The sequence below is a fragment of the Suncus etruscus genome, chromosome 15 (assembly GCF_024139225.1).
Source record: "Suncus etruscus isolate mSunEtr1 chromosome 15, mSunEtr1.pri.cur, whole genome shotgun sequence".
Taxonomy (NCBI): Eukaryota; Metazoa; Chordata; class Mammalia; order Eulipotyphla; family Soricidae; genus Suncus; species Suncus etruscus.
In genome coordinates this window covers 36135626-36147704 of record NC_064862.1, presented here as the reverse complement: position 1 = coordinate 36147704, position 12079 = coordinate 36135626, and the positions used below count along the sequence as shown (strand labels likewise).

The window sequence follows — 12079 nt, the reverse complement described above, 5'->3', positions numbered from 1 at the left end:
CCATCTTGCTGAGAGTTTTGATCAAGAATGGGTGTTGGACCTTATCAAATGCTTTCTCTGCATCTATTGATAGGATCATGTGGTTTTTATTTTTCTTGTTATTGATGTTGTGTATTATGTTGATAGATTTACGGATGTTAAACCAGCCTTGCATTCCTGGGATGAAACCTACTTGATCGTAGTGGATGATCTTCTTAACGAGGCATTGAATCCTATTTGCCAGGATTTTGTTGAGGATCTTTGCATCTGCATTCATCAGTGATATTGGTCTGTAATTTTCTTTTTTGGTAGCGTCTCTGTCTGGTTTAGGTATCAAGGTGATGTTGGCTTCATAAAAGCTATTTGGAAGTGTTTCTGTTTGTTCAATTTCATGAAAGAGTCTTGCCAAGATTGGCAGTAGTTCCTCTTGGGAAGTTTGATAGAATTCATTAGTGAATCCATCTGGACCTGGGCTTTTGTTTTTCGGCAGACATTTGATTACTGTTTTAATTTCATCAATGGTGATGGGGGTGTTTAGATATGCTACATCCTCTTCCTTCAACCGTGGAAGATTATAAGAGTCCAAGAATTTATCCATTTCTTCCAGGTTCTCATTTTTAGTGGCGTAGAGTTCTTCAAAGTAGTTTCTGATTACCCTTTGAATCTCTGTCATATCAGTAGTGATCTCTCCTTTTTCATTCCTGATACAAGTTATCAAGTTTCTCTCTCTCACTTTCTTTGTTAGGTTTGCCAGTGGTCTTTCAATCTTGTTTATTTTTTCAAAGAACCAACTTCTGCTTTCGTTGATCTTTCGGATTGTTTTTTGAGTTTCCACTTCGTTGATTTCTGCTCTCAGCTTTGTTATTTCCTTCTGTCTTCCTATTCTTGGGTCATTTTGTTGAGCATTTTCTAGTTCTATTAGCTGTGTCATTAAGCTACTCAGGTAAGCTCCTTCTTCCTTCCTGATGTGTGCTTGCAAAGCTATAAATTTTCCTCTCAGTACTTCTTTTGCTGTGTCCCATAAGTTCTGAGAGTTTGTGTCTTTATTGTCATTTGTTTCCAGGAACCTTTTGATTTCCTCCTTGATTTCATCTCGGATCCACTGGTTATTGAGCATGAGGCTGTTTAACTTCCAGGTGTTAAAGTGTTTCTTCTGAGTCCCTTTGGAGTTCACAAATAATTTCAGAGCCTTGTGGTCAGCGAAGGTAGTCTGCAAAATTTCTATCCTCTTGATCTTATGGAGGTATGTTTTATGTGCCAGCATGTAGTCTATCCTGGAGAATGTCCCATGTACATTGGAGAAGAATGTGTATCCAGGTTTCTGGGGATGGAGTGTCCTATATATATCCACTAGGCCTCTTTCTTCCATTTCTCTCCTCAGGTCTAGTATATTCTTGTTGGGTTTCAGTCTGGTTGACCTATCCAGTGTTGACAAAGCTGTGTTAAGGTCCCCCACAATTATTGTGTTGTTGTTGATATTATTTTTCAGATTTGTCAACAGTTGTATTAAATATTTTGCTGGCCCCTCATTCGGTGCATATATGTTTAGGAGAGTGAATTCTTCCTGCTCTACGTACCCCTTGATTAATATAAAATGTCCGTCTTTGTCCCTTACAACCTTCCTGAGTATAAAGTTTGCATTATCTGATATTAGTATGGCCACTCCAGCTTTTTTATGGGTGTTGTTTGCTTGGATAATTTTTCTCCAGCCTTTTATTTTGAGTCTATGTTTGTTCTGACTATTCAGGTGCGTTTCTTGTAGGCAGCAGAAGGTTGGATTGAGTTTTTTGATCCATTTAGCCACTCTGTGTCTCTTAACTCGTGCATTTAGTCCATTGACGTTGAGAGAAAGAATTGTCCTGGGATTTAACGCCATCTTTATTTCAAAATTTGGTGTGTCTTTTGGGTAGTCTTGTCTTAGATTAGGTCTTTCAGTTTTTCTCTTAAGACTGGTTTTGTGTCTGTGAAGTTTCTGAGCTGTTTTTTGTCTGTGAAACCATGTATTCTTCCATCAAACCGGAAAGTGAGTTTTGCTGGGTATAGTATTCTGGGTGAAGCATTCATTTCATTCAGTCTTGTCACAATATCCCACCACTGCTTTCTGGCATTGAGTGTTTCTGGTGACAGGTCTGCTGTAAATCTCAGGGAAGCTTGCTTGAACGTGATTTCCCCTTTTGATCTTGCTGTTTTCAGAATTCTGTCTCTATCTGTGGGATTTGTCATTGTGACTAGGATGTGTCTTGGGGTGGTTTTTCTGGGGTCTCTTTTGGTTGGTACTCTTCGGGCATGCAGGATTTGATCACATATATTCTTTAGCTCTGGAAGTTTCTCTTTAATGATGTTCTTGACCGTTGATTCTTCCTGGAAATTTTCTTCCTGGGTCTCTGGGACTCCAATGATTCTTAAGTTGTTTCTGTTGATCTTATCATAGACTTCTATTTTCGTCTGTTCCCATTCTTTGACTAATTTTTCCATTGTCTGCTCATTTGCTTTAAGTTTTTTATCCAATCTCTCCTGCTGTATGGAATTGTTATGTATCTCATCTTCCACAGCACCAAATCTATTCTCAGCTTCTGATACCCTGTCCCAGAGCTTATCCATTTTGTCATTCACTTCGTTTACTGACTTTTTCAGTCCTGTTAGTTGACATGTTATTTCAGTTTGGAGTTTTGTGATTTCTGCCTTCATATTTTCTTGGTTCTTATTAGTGTTCTGTTCAACTCGATCCATGGTTTCTTGGAGTCTGTTGAGCATCTTCCATATTGCTAGTCTAAAGTCCTTATCTGAGAGGTTGATTAGTTGGTCAGTCGTTATCTGGTCCTCAGAATTGTCATCTTCATTCTCTATGTCTGATGCTGGCCTGCGTTGTTTCCTCATTGTCACACTTGTATTGTGGGTTTTTCTACGTGTTATGGTCGTATTCATTGTCTATATGATATAGGCAGCACACTCCTCTGGCTCCTCCCTTTCTGGATGGGCTGACTTGCCTCTAAGGGAGGGGAGTCCTCCGTGGATGAAGCCTCACACTGGGTCAAATCTTAGGCCCGAGCATGCAACAGAGAAGACAGTCCAGAGAGAAATGTTTGCTTCTGTGATATAGCGCCGTTCTTAGTGTGATTTTTCCTTCTTGTTGCAATGGAGTTCTTTCCTTAGAAAGAGTGCATGGCCGCGTAGCGAAGCGGAGCGGCCGTGCTCCTCTGGAGCCTCTTTTTGCCCCACTCGCAAGAGTTTCACGCAAGAGGACAGTAGACAGACATAGACAGGTCACACTCACAGTTTTTCACAGTTGAGCCCCACTGGGCCGGTGTACTTTCGCGGATTTTCCCCGCCTGGTGTCACACACAGGGAGCCGGCTTTTGCAAAGCTTAGCCGGTTTTTATGCTCTGAAGTCCCTCCCTGAAAATGGCGTTTGGGAGAGCGAGGTTTCTGGAGCCTCTCCTTGCCCCACTCGCAAGAGTTTCACGCAAGAGGACAGTAGACAGACATAGACAGGTCACACAGTTTTTCACAGTTGAGCCCCACTGGGCCGGTGTACTTTTGCGGATTTTCCCCGCCTGGTGTCACACACAGGGAGCTGGCTTTTGCAAAGCTTAGCCGGTTTTTATGCTCTGAAGTCCCTCCCTGAAAATGGCGTCTGGGCGAGCGAGGTTTCTGGAGCCTCTCCTTGCCCCACTAGCAAGAGTTTCATGCAAGAGGACAGTAGACAGACATAGACAGGTCACACTCACAGTCTTTCACAGTTGAGCCCCACTGGGCCGGTGTACTTTCGCGGATTTTCCCCGCCTGGTGTCACACACAGGGAGCCGGCTTTTGCAAAGCTTAGCCGGTTTTTATGCTCTGTCTTCCTCAAGATTTAAAAGTTTCATTTTTCTTCTGGATAGTAAATGAAAACACAATAAATAGTGTCTAATTTTATTCCTTGACTAATTTAACAAGTAAGGAATGAATTAGAAAAATAAATTATACCTATAGAAAATGTTACTGTTTATTTATAGCAAAAGAGATGTCAGTTTCAAGCTAATCAATGTACAAAATATTGTGATGAAAAGAGAAATTGAACTCTCACATCGTTTATGAAATCATAAACATGAAATGAAGAGGCAAATTTGGTGACACTGAATGGAAAGATGTTTAGGTGAGATACTATGTAAAAATGATTCTAGGAGGAACAGAATATATATCAAAAGATTAAGAAAGATAATATATTATGGATAATAATGTTAAAGAATATATAAAGGTGAGAAAAAATACAATGATGAATTTCATGTCTTAAAGGACTTATCTGATAAAATATAAATTCTATCAAAAATTCAAATTCTATAATTAGATAAACACATTTTTCAAGTTATTCAAATTATTCCCATCAATTTCTTACTCTGCAGGCATATATACCCACAAAATAAAGTGAAAATTATAAAGAAATATAGGGGGCAGTAGATATGGAAAATAACTTAAATTTTCATAAATTATATAGATAATTGTGCTTATAATAATTACTTGTAAAAATTTAATTTCAAAATATTTTTAAAAGTTTATAATCTAAATTTTGAAAGAAAGCAGCAGAAGGCAACTCAGAGCAGGCTTTTGTCTCACTTCCCTATGAGCATGAACTACTGTGCCAATTGCCACCACTGCTCTATGAGAGACAGTAATAATCAGCCTCCTCATCAGGCTGGAGGCTAGAGATGGTCAGAGTCGCTGTATTGCCAGACTTGGAGCCTGAGAAGTGATCAGGGATCCCTGATTGTTGTTCTAATTATAAATCAGCATTTTGGGGGCTGTGCACTCCTGCTGCTGTACCAGGAGACATCATAACTTCCAACGTCATTGCTGGTTCCTGTACAGGTGAGGGAGACTCTTTTTCCTTTAGTCCCAAACATTGAGGGAGGCTGACTATGGGGTGACTGAGCCCAGAGCCCTGAAAAGAAGAGAAAACATTTAAGAGTTCAAGTTGAATTCAGAGGAGCAAGAGGAGAGGAGATAAAAGGTGAGTCCAGATGTTCTCAGGGCTCTTGCCCTAAGATTTACCTGTGCCCTGACTGAGGAGGCTGAGGAGGGGAAGAGTCCAAGTCGTGATGCAGATGGCCCAGAGTGCTGCCTCCTGACACCCCAACCCTGGGCCTGGCTCTGTACCAGCTCTTATCCCTGACCTGGCCCAGAGGAGGGAGGGGCCTCCATGCAAAGCTGCTTCCATTCCTGCTTCTGCTCACCACTCTCTGGGAAGGCCTTGAACAGAAGATGATTCTGCATTACTTAAAAAAATTGTTGTTGTTGGTTTTCATTTCCTTCTTTCTCTCTTTTAAAATTGTTCACACACCTAACAATGCTCAGGGGTTACTTTTGTCGCTGCACTCAGGAATTACTCCTGGCAGGCTTGGGAAACAGGTGAACTGTCAAGAACTAACCTGGGTCAGTATCATGCCACCAAGGCCTTACTCATGATACTGCTGCCCCAAATCTAGTTATTATTTCGAATTTCTTTTAAATTATTCTTTGATCTTCAGGGTAGTAAGTAGGCCCCTCCCATTGCTCCTTGGCCAATGAGGCTGGCACATAATACTGGGGCAGTTTTGATGTTCTGAGTCCCCAAAACCAAAGCAGAAATACACAGTAGGTTCAAGTGGTGCCTGGGATTAAGCAGCATTGGTTCTCCCCCCTGGATTCTATCCCTAGCACCACTGTTTTTTCTAAAAAACATAACTATTAAACAAATTAATTAATTAATTAAAAATTATTTTCTCCCATATACAAACATCCCATACCGCATTTTCACAGAAATATAGATATGCTAAAGTTTCATGTCTATGACCTTCTTCATTTTCTAGGCCTCTGATAATGTGGCTCTACCTATGATCACTCAGTCCTGAGCTGCTCCAGGTTGTGCCCACTCTTGGGTTCCCTCACTTCTAGTTCTCTCTAGTATTAGCAAAATTGAGTTATCCTCTTGTGGAAACACCAGCACTTGGTTCTTGGGTGTTGGGGTGAGTCTCTCAGACACACTTTCACTGCCCCAACCACACTTTTTGTGCTGAAGCCTCTGTTGTCCTGAGTCTCAGGAACAAATGGTCACTCCCAAATCACCCGCCCTCCACCCCAAGAAGGAACACCTTTCAACAAACAAAGCCTATCAGGAGGAAGAGCTCGTAGTGTCTGTTCCTCTCCATTTCTGCTTTCCTTTATTTGACTCTAACTTGCTTTTTTCCTTCATTGATATTTTGCCAGAGTCAAGAATCTGAAGAGGATATCCACATTTGGTGTTTCATCAAGATAGTAATCAGAGAAACAAATAAGTACATCCTTAATTTACCTGCATTTCTATGTTCATGGTATGGATTTAAGAATAGTCATGTTATCCAAGAACCTTCCTCCAATTTATCTTTTGTGATTTGGTCACAGATAAAAGTTTTCAATATATTTGGATGGTTTTCTGCCAAATCACTATATTCATAGAATTTATTAAATTATTGTATGTAAAGTTAATATGCATATATTTATTATATGTATATAAGATGCAGAAGTCACATAAAATGACATCCTACTCTATTTTACCTATAAACTTCTAGCTGTTTATGATCCGGGATGCACTGTTATTTCAGATTGGTCTCTTTGCTGTTTAGCTTCCCAAACTGCAAGCAATTCTACCTTAAACACAGGCAGAGGTGCTTTTTAACTCCAAAGTTTATGGAGCACAACCTAATGATCAGGAAAGAAGTAGGTGGCACTAGACAGGAAGCAGAGACTTGGGGAACACTTGATGCTGAGTGTGGAAAAACCTTCAGCCTGATGTGCAGTCCCTCTGAGGCCCATAAAGCAACACAGTCAGTGTTGCTGACTGGCATTGCACAACCACCACCTCAACTTCAAGTAAGGAAGGTGAAGGGAATAATAAACTTAATAATCAAAATCATAAAAAGACAATAAAATCAAATCATTATTAACCCTGTTAAAGCTGCAGCAATATCAGAATACCATATATCCACCTTAATGCAGGAATAAGATCTGCGTACATAAAAATGGCAACTACCCAATGATAAAAATTTTAAATCACTGAAGACTAAAAGCGTGGGTCAGCTAAATTTAATGTAAAAATAGTGAACTTTTTTTTCCTTCTGTGTCTTGGACTCAAGAAGATTCTGTAGATTTGGGACAGTGCATCCTTAGTTTCCCTTGGTAAAACTTGATGCGAAACTGTTCTTGATACTTTATGGAGTTTAATGCCTATACAAACCAGAATAAAGATATTTGCAAATACAGGCTATCACTGCCCCCTGCTGACATTAAATAGTATTACCAAAATTCATGGAAGCAGCCAAATTAAGCTGGCAGCCTCTTTCCTGGAAAGCACACCTTAAACTTGTCTTTTTCTTCAACTTCTCTTTTTCTAAAAGTTGTCATTTTCCCCCCTGTTTACTCCTGCTCTTTGTCTTCAGGTTTTCTTTTTTGTACGTGATATTTTGTTGGAGAAACACCCAGCATCACTCAGGATTTATTCCTAGCTCTGTCCTTAAGGATCACTCCTGGCATGCTTGTGTTGAGTCTGGAAAAGAGGTGACTTTTGATTTTGGGATGTAGCCTTTTAACTTTGGATTTCAGTGTGTAACTTTTGAGAGTAGGCCCAAGGAGACAGCTGATTCCTGAGACCAGGCTGTAAATCACAAAGGACATTCCAAGGAATGCAAGCACATCTTATTTTCCACCAGACACCTTGAAGGGAGGGAAAACCCACTAATCATCTTATATTCCAACAGGGTAACACCTCAACCCTTGAGGAGATATCCACAGAGGACAAATGGCCCTTAAAGGTTAGGGAGGAATAATTGCATACAGTCACTAAAAAGGAATAACACATAGGTATAGATAGAATAACATATAGTTATAGAATAAGGGTAAAATCTAGTTTAATGCTATTCTTGCTTCTGCCCCTGGCTTGCTTGATATAATGAACAAGGCTCCCTTCCCCTAATTGCTCCGGTTACTACGCTGTCAAGAGAATGGGTTCTCCACCCTGTAGATTAGGCGACCACCTGAAGGGTTCAACCTATATCTCTGCATGCCATCAGCCTAGAAGTTGGGAGTAAATGATGTCATGAAGGGGCTGAACAGACAAAATTGCTCCTTTTCTGTAAAAAAAAAATCATTGGATGATTCAAACTGTATAAACCTATGAAATGCTTTGACCTGAATGCTCAGTATCATGCTCATTATCATATAAATTACCTTAAATGTTTGTGAATTTGGATTCTTGGGGTCTCACTGCAGACCTAATTTCAGTCTTGTGGTGACACCCCAGGATCCTAAAAAAAAAATAAACCTATGTGTGATTGCATCCTCCAAGATTGTATCTCCTCAATTGAGCAGTGGGCTTTCTTCGGACCTTGGGCATCCCTGATCTGGCCTCCCTGGGCTTGGCCATCTCCAACCCCGGACCCTAACCCAGGTCCAGAGCAGCTTTGGTCAGCTTTAACACTTGAGGATCTTGGTGCCAGGAAACATACCTGGGATGGCCACGTGCATTACAAGTGCCTTACCTGCTGTGCTATCTCTTTGACTTTGTCCTCATGCTATGTAAACCAAAAAATTAATTTTCAAGCTAAAAAACAAGGCCAACAGCACAATTTCTGAAAAAGCATAGTTGGAATATAAGCACACAGAATGTATCTTTGAAATATATAAAAAAATAACACATTCATCAAAATTAGCTTCAGTGGATCAACTGTAACAATGTCATCCTCAAAGTTGAAAAATCTCCAGTTTTCAAAATATTTATAATTAAAATAGGTGTCAGTCATCAGAAGCATAAGCTTCTGAATGTATCTTTTTTTTCTGGCTCCTTGGGTCACACCCAGTGATGCTCAGAGTTTACTCCTAGTCATATGCTCAGAAATCACTATTAGCTCAGGGGACCATATGGGATGCTGGGGATCGATCTAAGGTTCGTCCTGGATCAGCCGAATGCAAGGCAAACACCACATCGCTGTGCCATCTCTCCGGCCCCTAAATGTATGTATTTTCAAGTTTTAGTATTTCCCAGTTCTGTTTACTCTGGGTTACTCTTGTTTGTCTCTCTCTCTCTTTGTTTTGTTGTTGTTGTTGTTGTTGCTTGAGTTGTGTAGTTAGGTTATTTGTTTGGGTCATTCCTTATATTCTTTTTTCATTTTTTAGTTTTTTCATTTATTAAAAGAAAATGTATCACATGGTAGACATAACTGATCATAATACATTTATTTCAGGATGACAGAAAGTGAAGTTATTAAAAAATAGAAAGAAAATAGAGAATTAAAAAAGATGAAAAAAGAAGGGAAGAGTTCATTAGAAGTTATATTTGTGAAAATTATTATATTACCAATAGTCTTTAAAACAATAGCCGAAGGTTTTGTATGCTTGTAGCAGGACAGCCCCTGAAGAGGTTGACTGATGGAGGGATGGAGAATGAGGCCCTTTTCTTCCAGCTCGGAGCACGTGTCTGCCACCCTGTCTAGCCCACGGTTCTGAGGTGAAACGGCGGGTAAACAGCTCGCAGACAGTCAGGCTCGTGGAAATATTTGCTTTATTCGGATGGACAAAACTGAAGTCCAAAGACTCAGCTTCAGTTCCATCCAGCAAAAAAGCCCTCGCCTTCCACAGACCCTTGCTCTTATAGTCCAGAGTCAGGTCCCACCTAATGGTGGGATCAGATACCAACCAATGGTGGAAGCAGAATCAGGTCCTACCCTAGGGTGGGGGCAGAATGCCAGGTCACACCCTAGGGTAGGGCACAGATTAGGGTGAGCAACATAGTAATCCCCCAAAATATTTACATACACAACAATTCCCCCTTTTGTTTTTAGTAAACAAACAATATTGTCTACGATTATTAAAAGAAAAATTAGTCAATAATAAAAGAGCGGCTGTTTGCATAAGCGCATCACAGGAAAATGTAAAGAAAAACTTCTAACCTAAGCACAGGGTGTCTAAAACCAGAAACATGTATCAAGGAATCAACTACAAGCTCCTGAGAAGATAAATCTAAGACGTACATAGATCTTTCGAAGAGACACCAGAAAGGTTGTGTAGCAGGCAAGAAGAAGCACCTTTTCTTTATTTGTTGTTGTTGTTGTTGGTGGTGGTGGTCGTTTTTGGGTCACACCTGGCAGTGCTCAGGAGTTACTCCTGACTCCACGTTCAGAAATAGCTCCTGGCAGATACCGGCATTTGAACCAATGACCTTCTGCATGAAAGGCCAATGCCTCACCTCCATGTTCGGCCTCCATGCTATCTCTCCAGCTCCATTTTCATTCAAGTTCAGGTAGACCAGAAAGCCCATCTTTGAGGGCATTGAACTAGGCCTTTATTTCGGAAGAAGAGGCACATACACCCTCTGCACAGTGGGGAGCCACTGCAATGATGATCAATAGGTATCTGAACTTAGTCCAAGTTCTTAATCCAGTCTGAAGTCCATAAGATGTCTGAAATTGATGTCGACTATTTATAGATGGGAGCTTAAGTCACAAACCAAAACAAAATGTTTAAGGCAGAGACCCTCCCTGTGTAAATAAACAACTTGAGGGCCCATCCAAAATGGATGGAACCTTCTATAAACCTAGCATTTTGCCTATGATGCGCCCACGCAAAAAACCCTGAGAACAGACAAAAATATCATTTGGGAAATTATAGACAATAATATATAACTCACAAACCTAAAGTCAAGAAAGCAAAACCTTAATGTAATACAACATCGATTCCTAATATTAAAAACTAAAATAGAAAAACATTAATTACGATAGTCAAAAGAAGTGTAGTACCAAACATAACTTCAAAGGATTACAGTTATAGGAAAAACAACAGATGTAATTTCTAAAGAGTTCAATACCAATCTGTAAATATGAGGGGTCTGGAACTCCAAAAAGACCGGCAGAAGACACTTGATGGGTCTGGAAAAGCGGGTTGAAGCCTTGTACAGGAGATAACATCAAGCTGAATGAAGAAGGAAGGCCAGTACAGTCATCCATGTGTTGGGGCATCCCCAAGCGTTACATCATTACATCATAAGTTGGTTGGGCTTCTGTATTTCCTTTGGGATCGGTGCAATCTTGGGGTAGCCATTGTAGAAACGGTCAACAATAGCATTTTGTATGTGGATGGAAAACCAGAAATTCAGATAGCACAGTTTAACTGGGATCCAGAGACTGTGGGTCTTGTCCATGGATCTTTTCTCTGGTGTTACATTGTGACACAAATCCCAGGTGGCTTCATTTCCAACAAGTTTGCAGCATATATGGTGTAAAACTCCAACAGTCATGGATTTCTTCTTCCCGCCGAGATCAGGAAGCTTGTAGTTGTGGGTGAAGGAGATGGGTTGCACATGTGAAATCCTGAAAATTAAAATGTTAAGGACTAGGAAGAGAGAAGGAAGGATAAGGAAGACTAATTTGGGGAAGATAAAATTAGGAAAAAGGAAACTATATACAAAATATGCAGAACAGACAGACACTAAACAAGACATACACACACAGACTTCACAAAAAATATGGCCATAACACTCACTCATACTAAAAAATATTTGTTGGAAAGGATCCAAAATAGAGCAAAAGAAAAGAGAATTCAGCTGAATCAACTAAAAGCTCCTTAAAACGTAATAGCCGGCAATTGTTTAGATAAATCATTTCAAATTCACAAAAAAAATTTTTTTTTATGGTTTTGCCTAGCAGATCTGAAAGAGAATTTCATGCATAATACAAACATGGACAACTCTACTATACGTGTATATCAGTATATATACAAAGTTATTGTATAACAGTAACTTTATGATAATCAATCATAGGCAAGAAGCACTGTGAAGAAAGTCCACCTAAAATTATCATTATGTAAGCGTCTTAAAACCTAAATTGAGGGAAATAAAGCAATGATGTTAAAATAAAAAGAGTGAAAGTCGTTAAATGAGTATACCTAGAAAGAAAAACAACATTAATATGATGAGAAATTTCTCTTTCAGGTGAACCTTGACTAAATTAATTTGTAAAATTCCATGATTAACTGAGACCTAGAGCAATAATGAAATTAAGACATAAATCCATCCTACAAGGAAACACATTGGGGATTCATGACTTTCAACCTATATTCA

At 39.7% G+C, this 12079-nt stretch overlaps 1 protein-coding gene, 1 pseudogene and 1 gene segment (V, D, J or C); 1 reads left to right on the top strand and 2 right to left on the bottom strand.

The window, feature by feature from the left end:
• The window catches only part of LOC126030783 (Ig lambda-2 chain V region-like), a 288742-nt pseudogene that overhangs the window by 114926 nt on the left and 161737 nt on the right, over positions 1-12079 (bottom strand).
• Positions 1-12079, top strand: part of LOC126030744 (zinc finger protein 280B-like) — a 307853-nt gene that overhangs the window by 152318 nt on the left and 143456 nt on the right. The gene's annotated exons all lie outside the window — the stretch shown is intronic.
• The window catches only part of LOC126030786 (immunoglobulin lambda variable 2-18-like), a 63915-nt gene continuing 56435 nt past the window's right edge, over positions 4600-12079 (bottom strand). Inside the window, 1 exon segment of the V gene segment in view lies at positions 4600-4639. Within this exon segment, the coding sequence occupies positions 4616-4639 (24 nt within the window).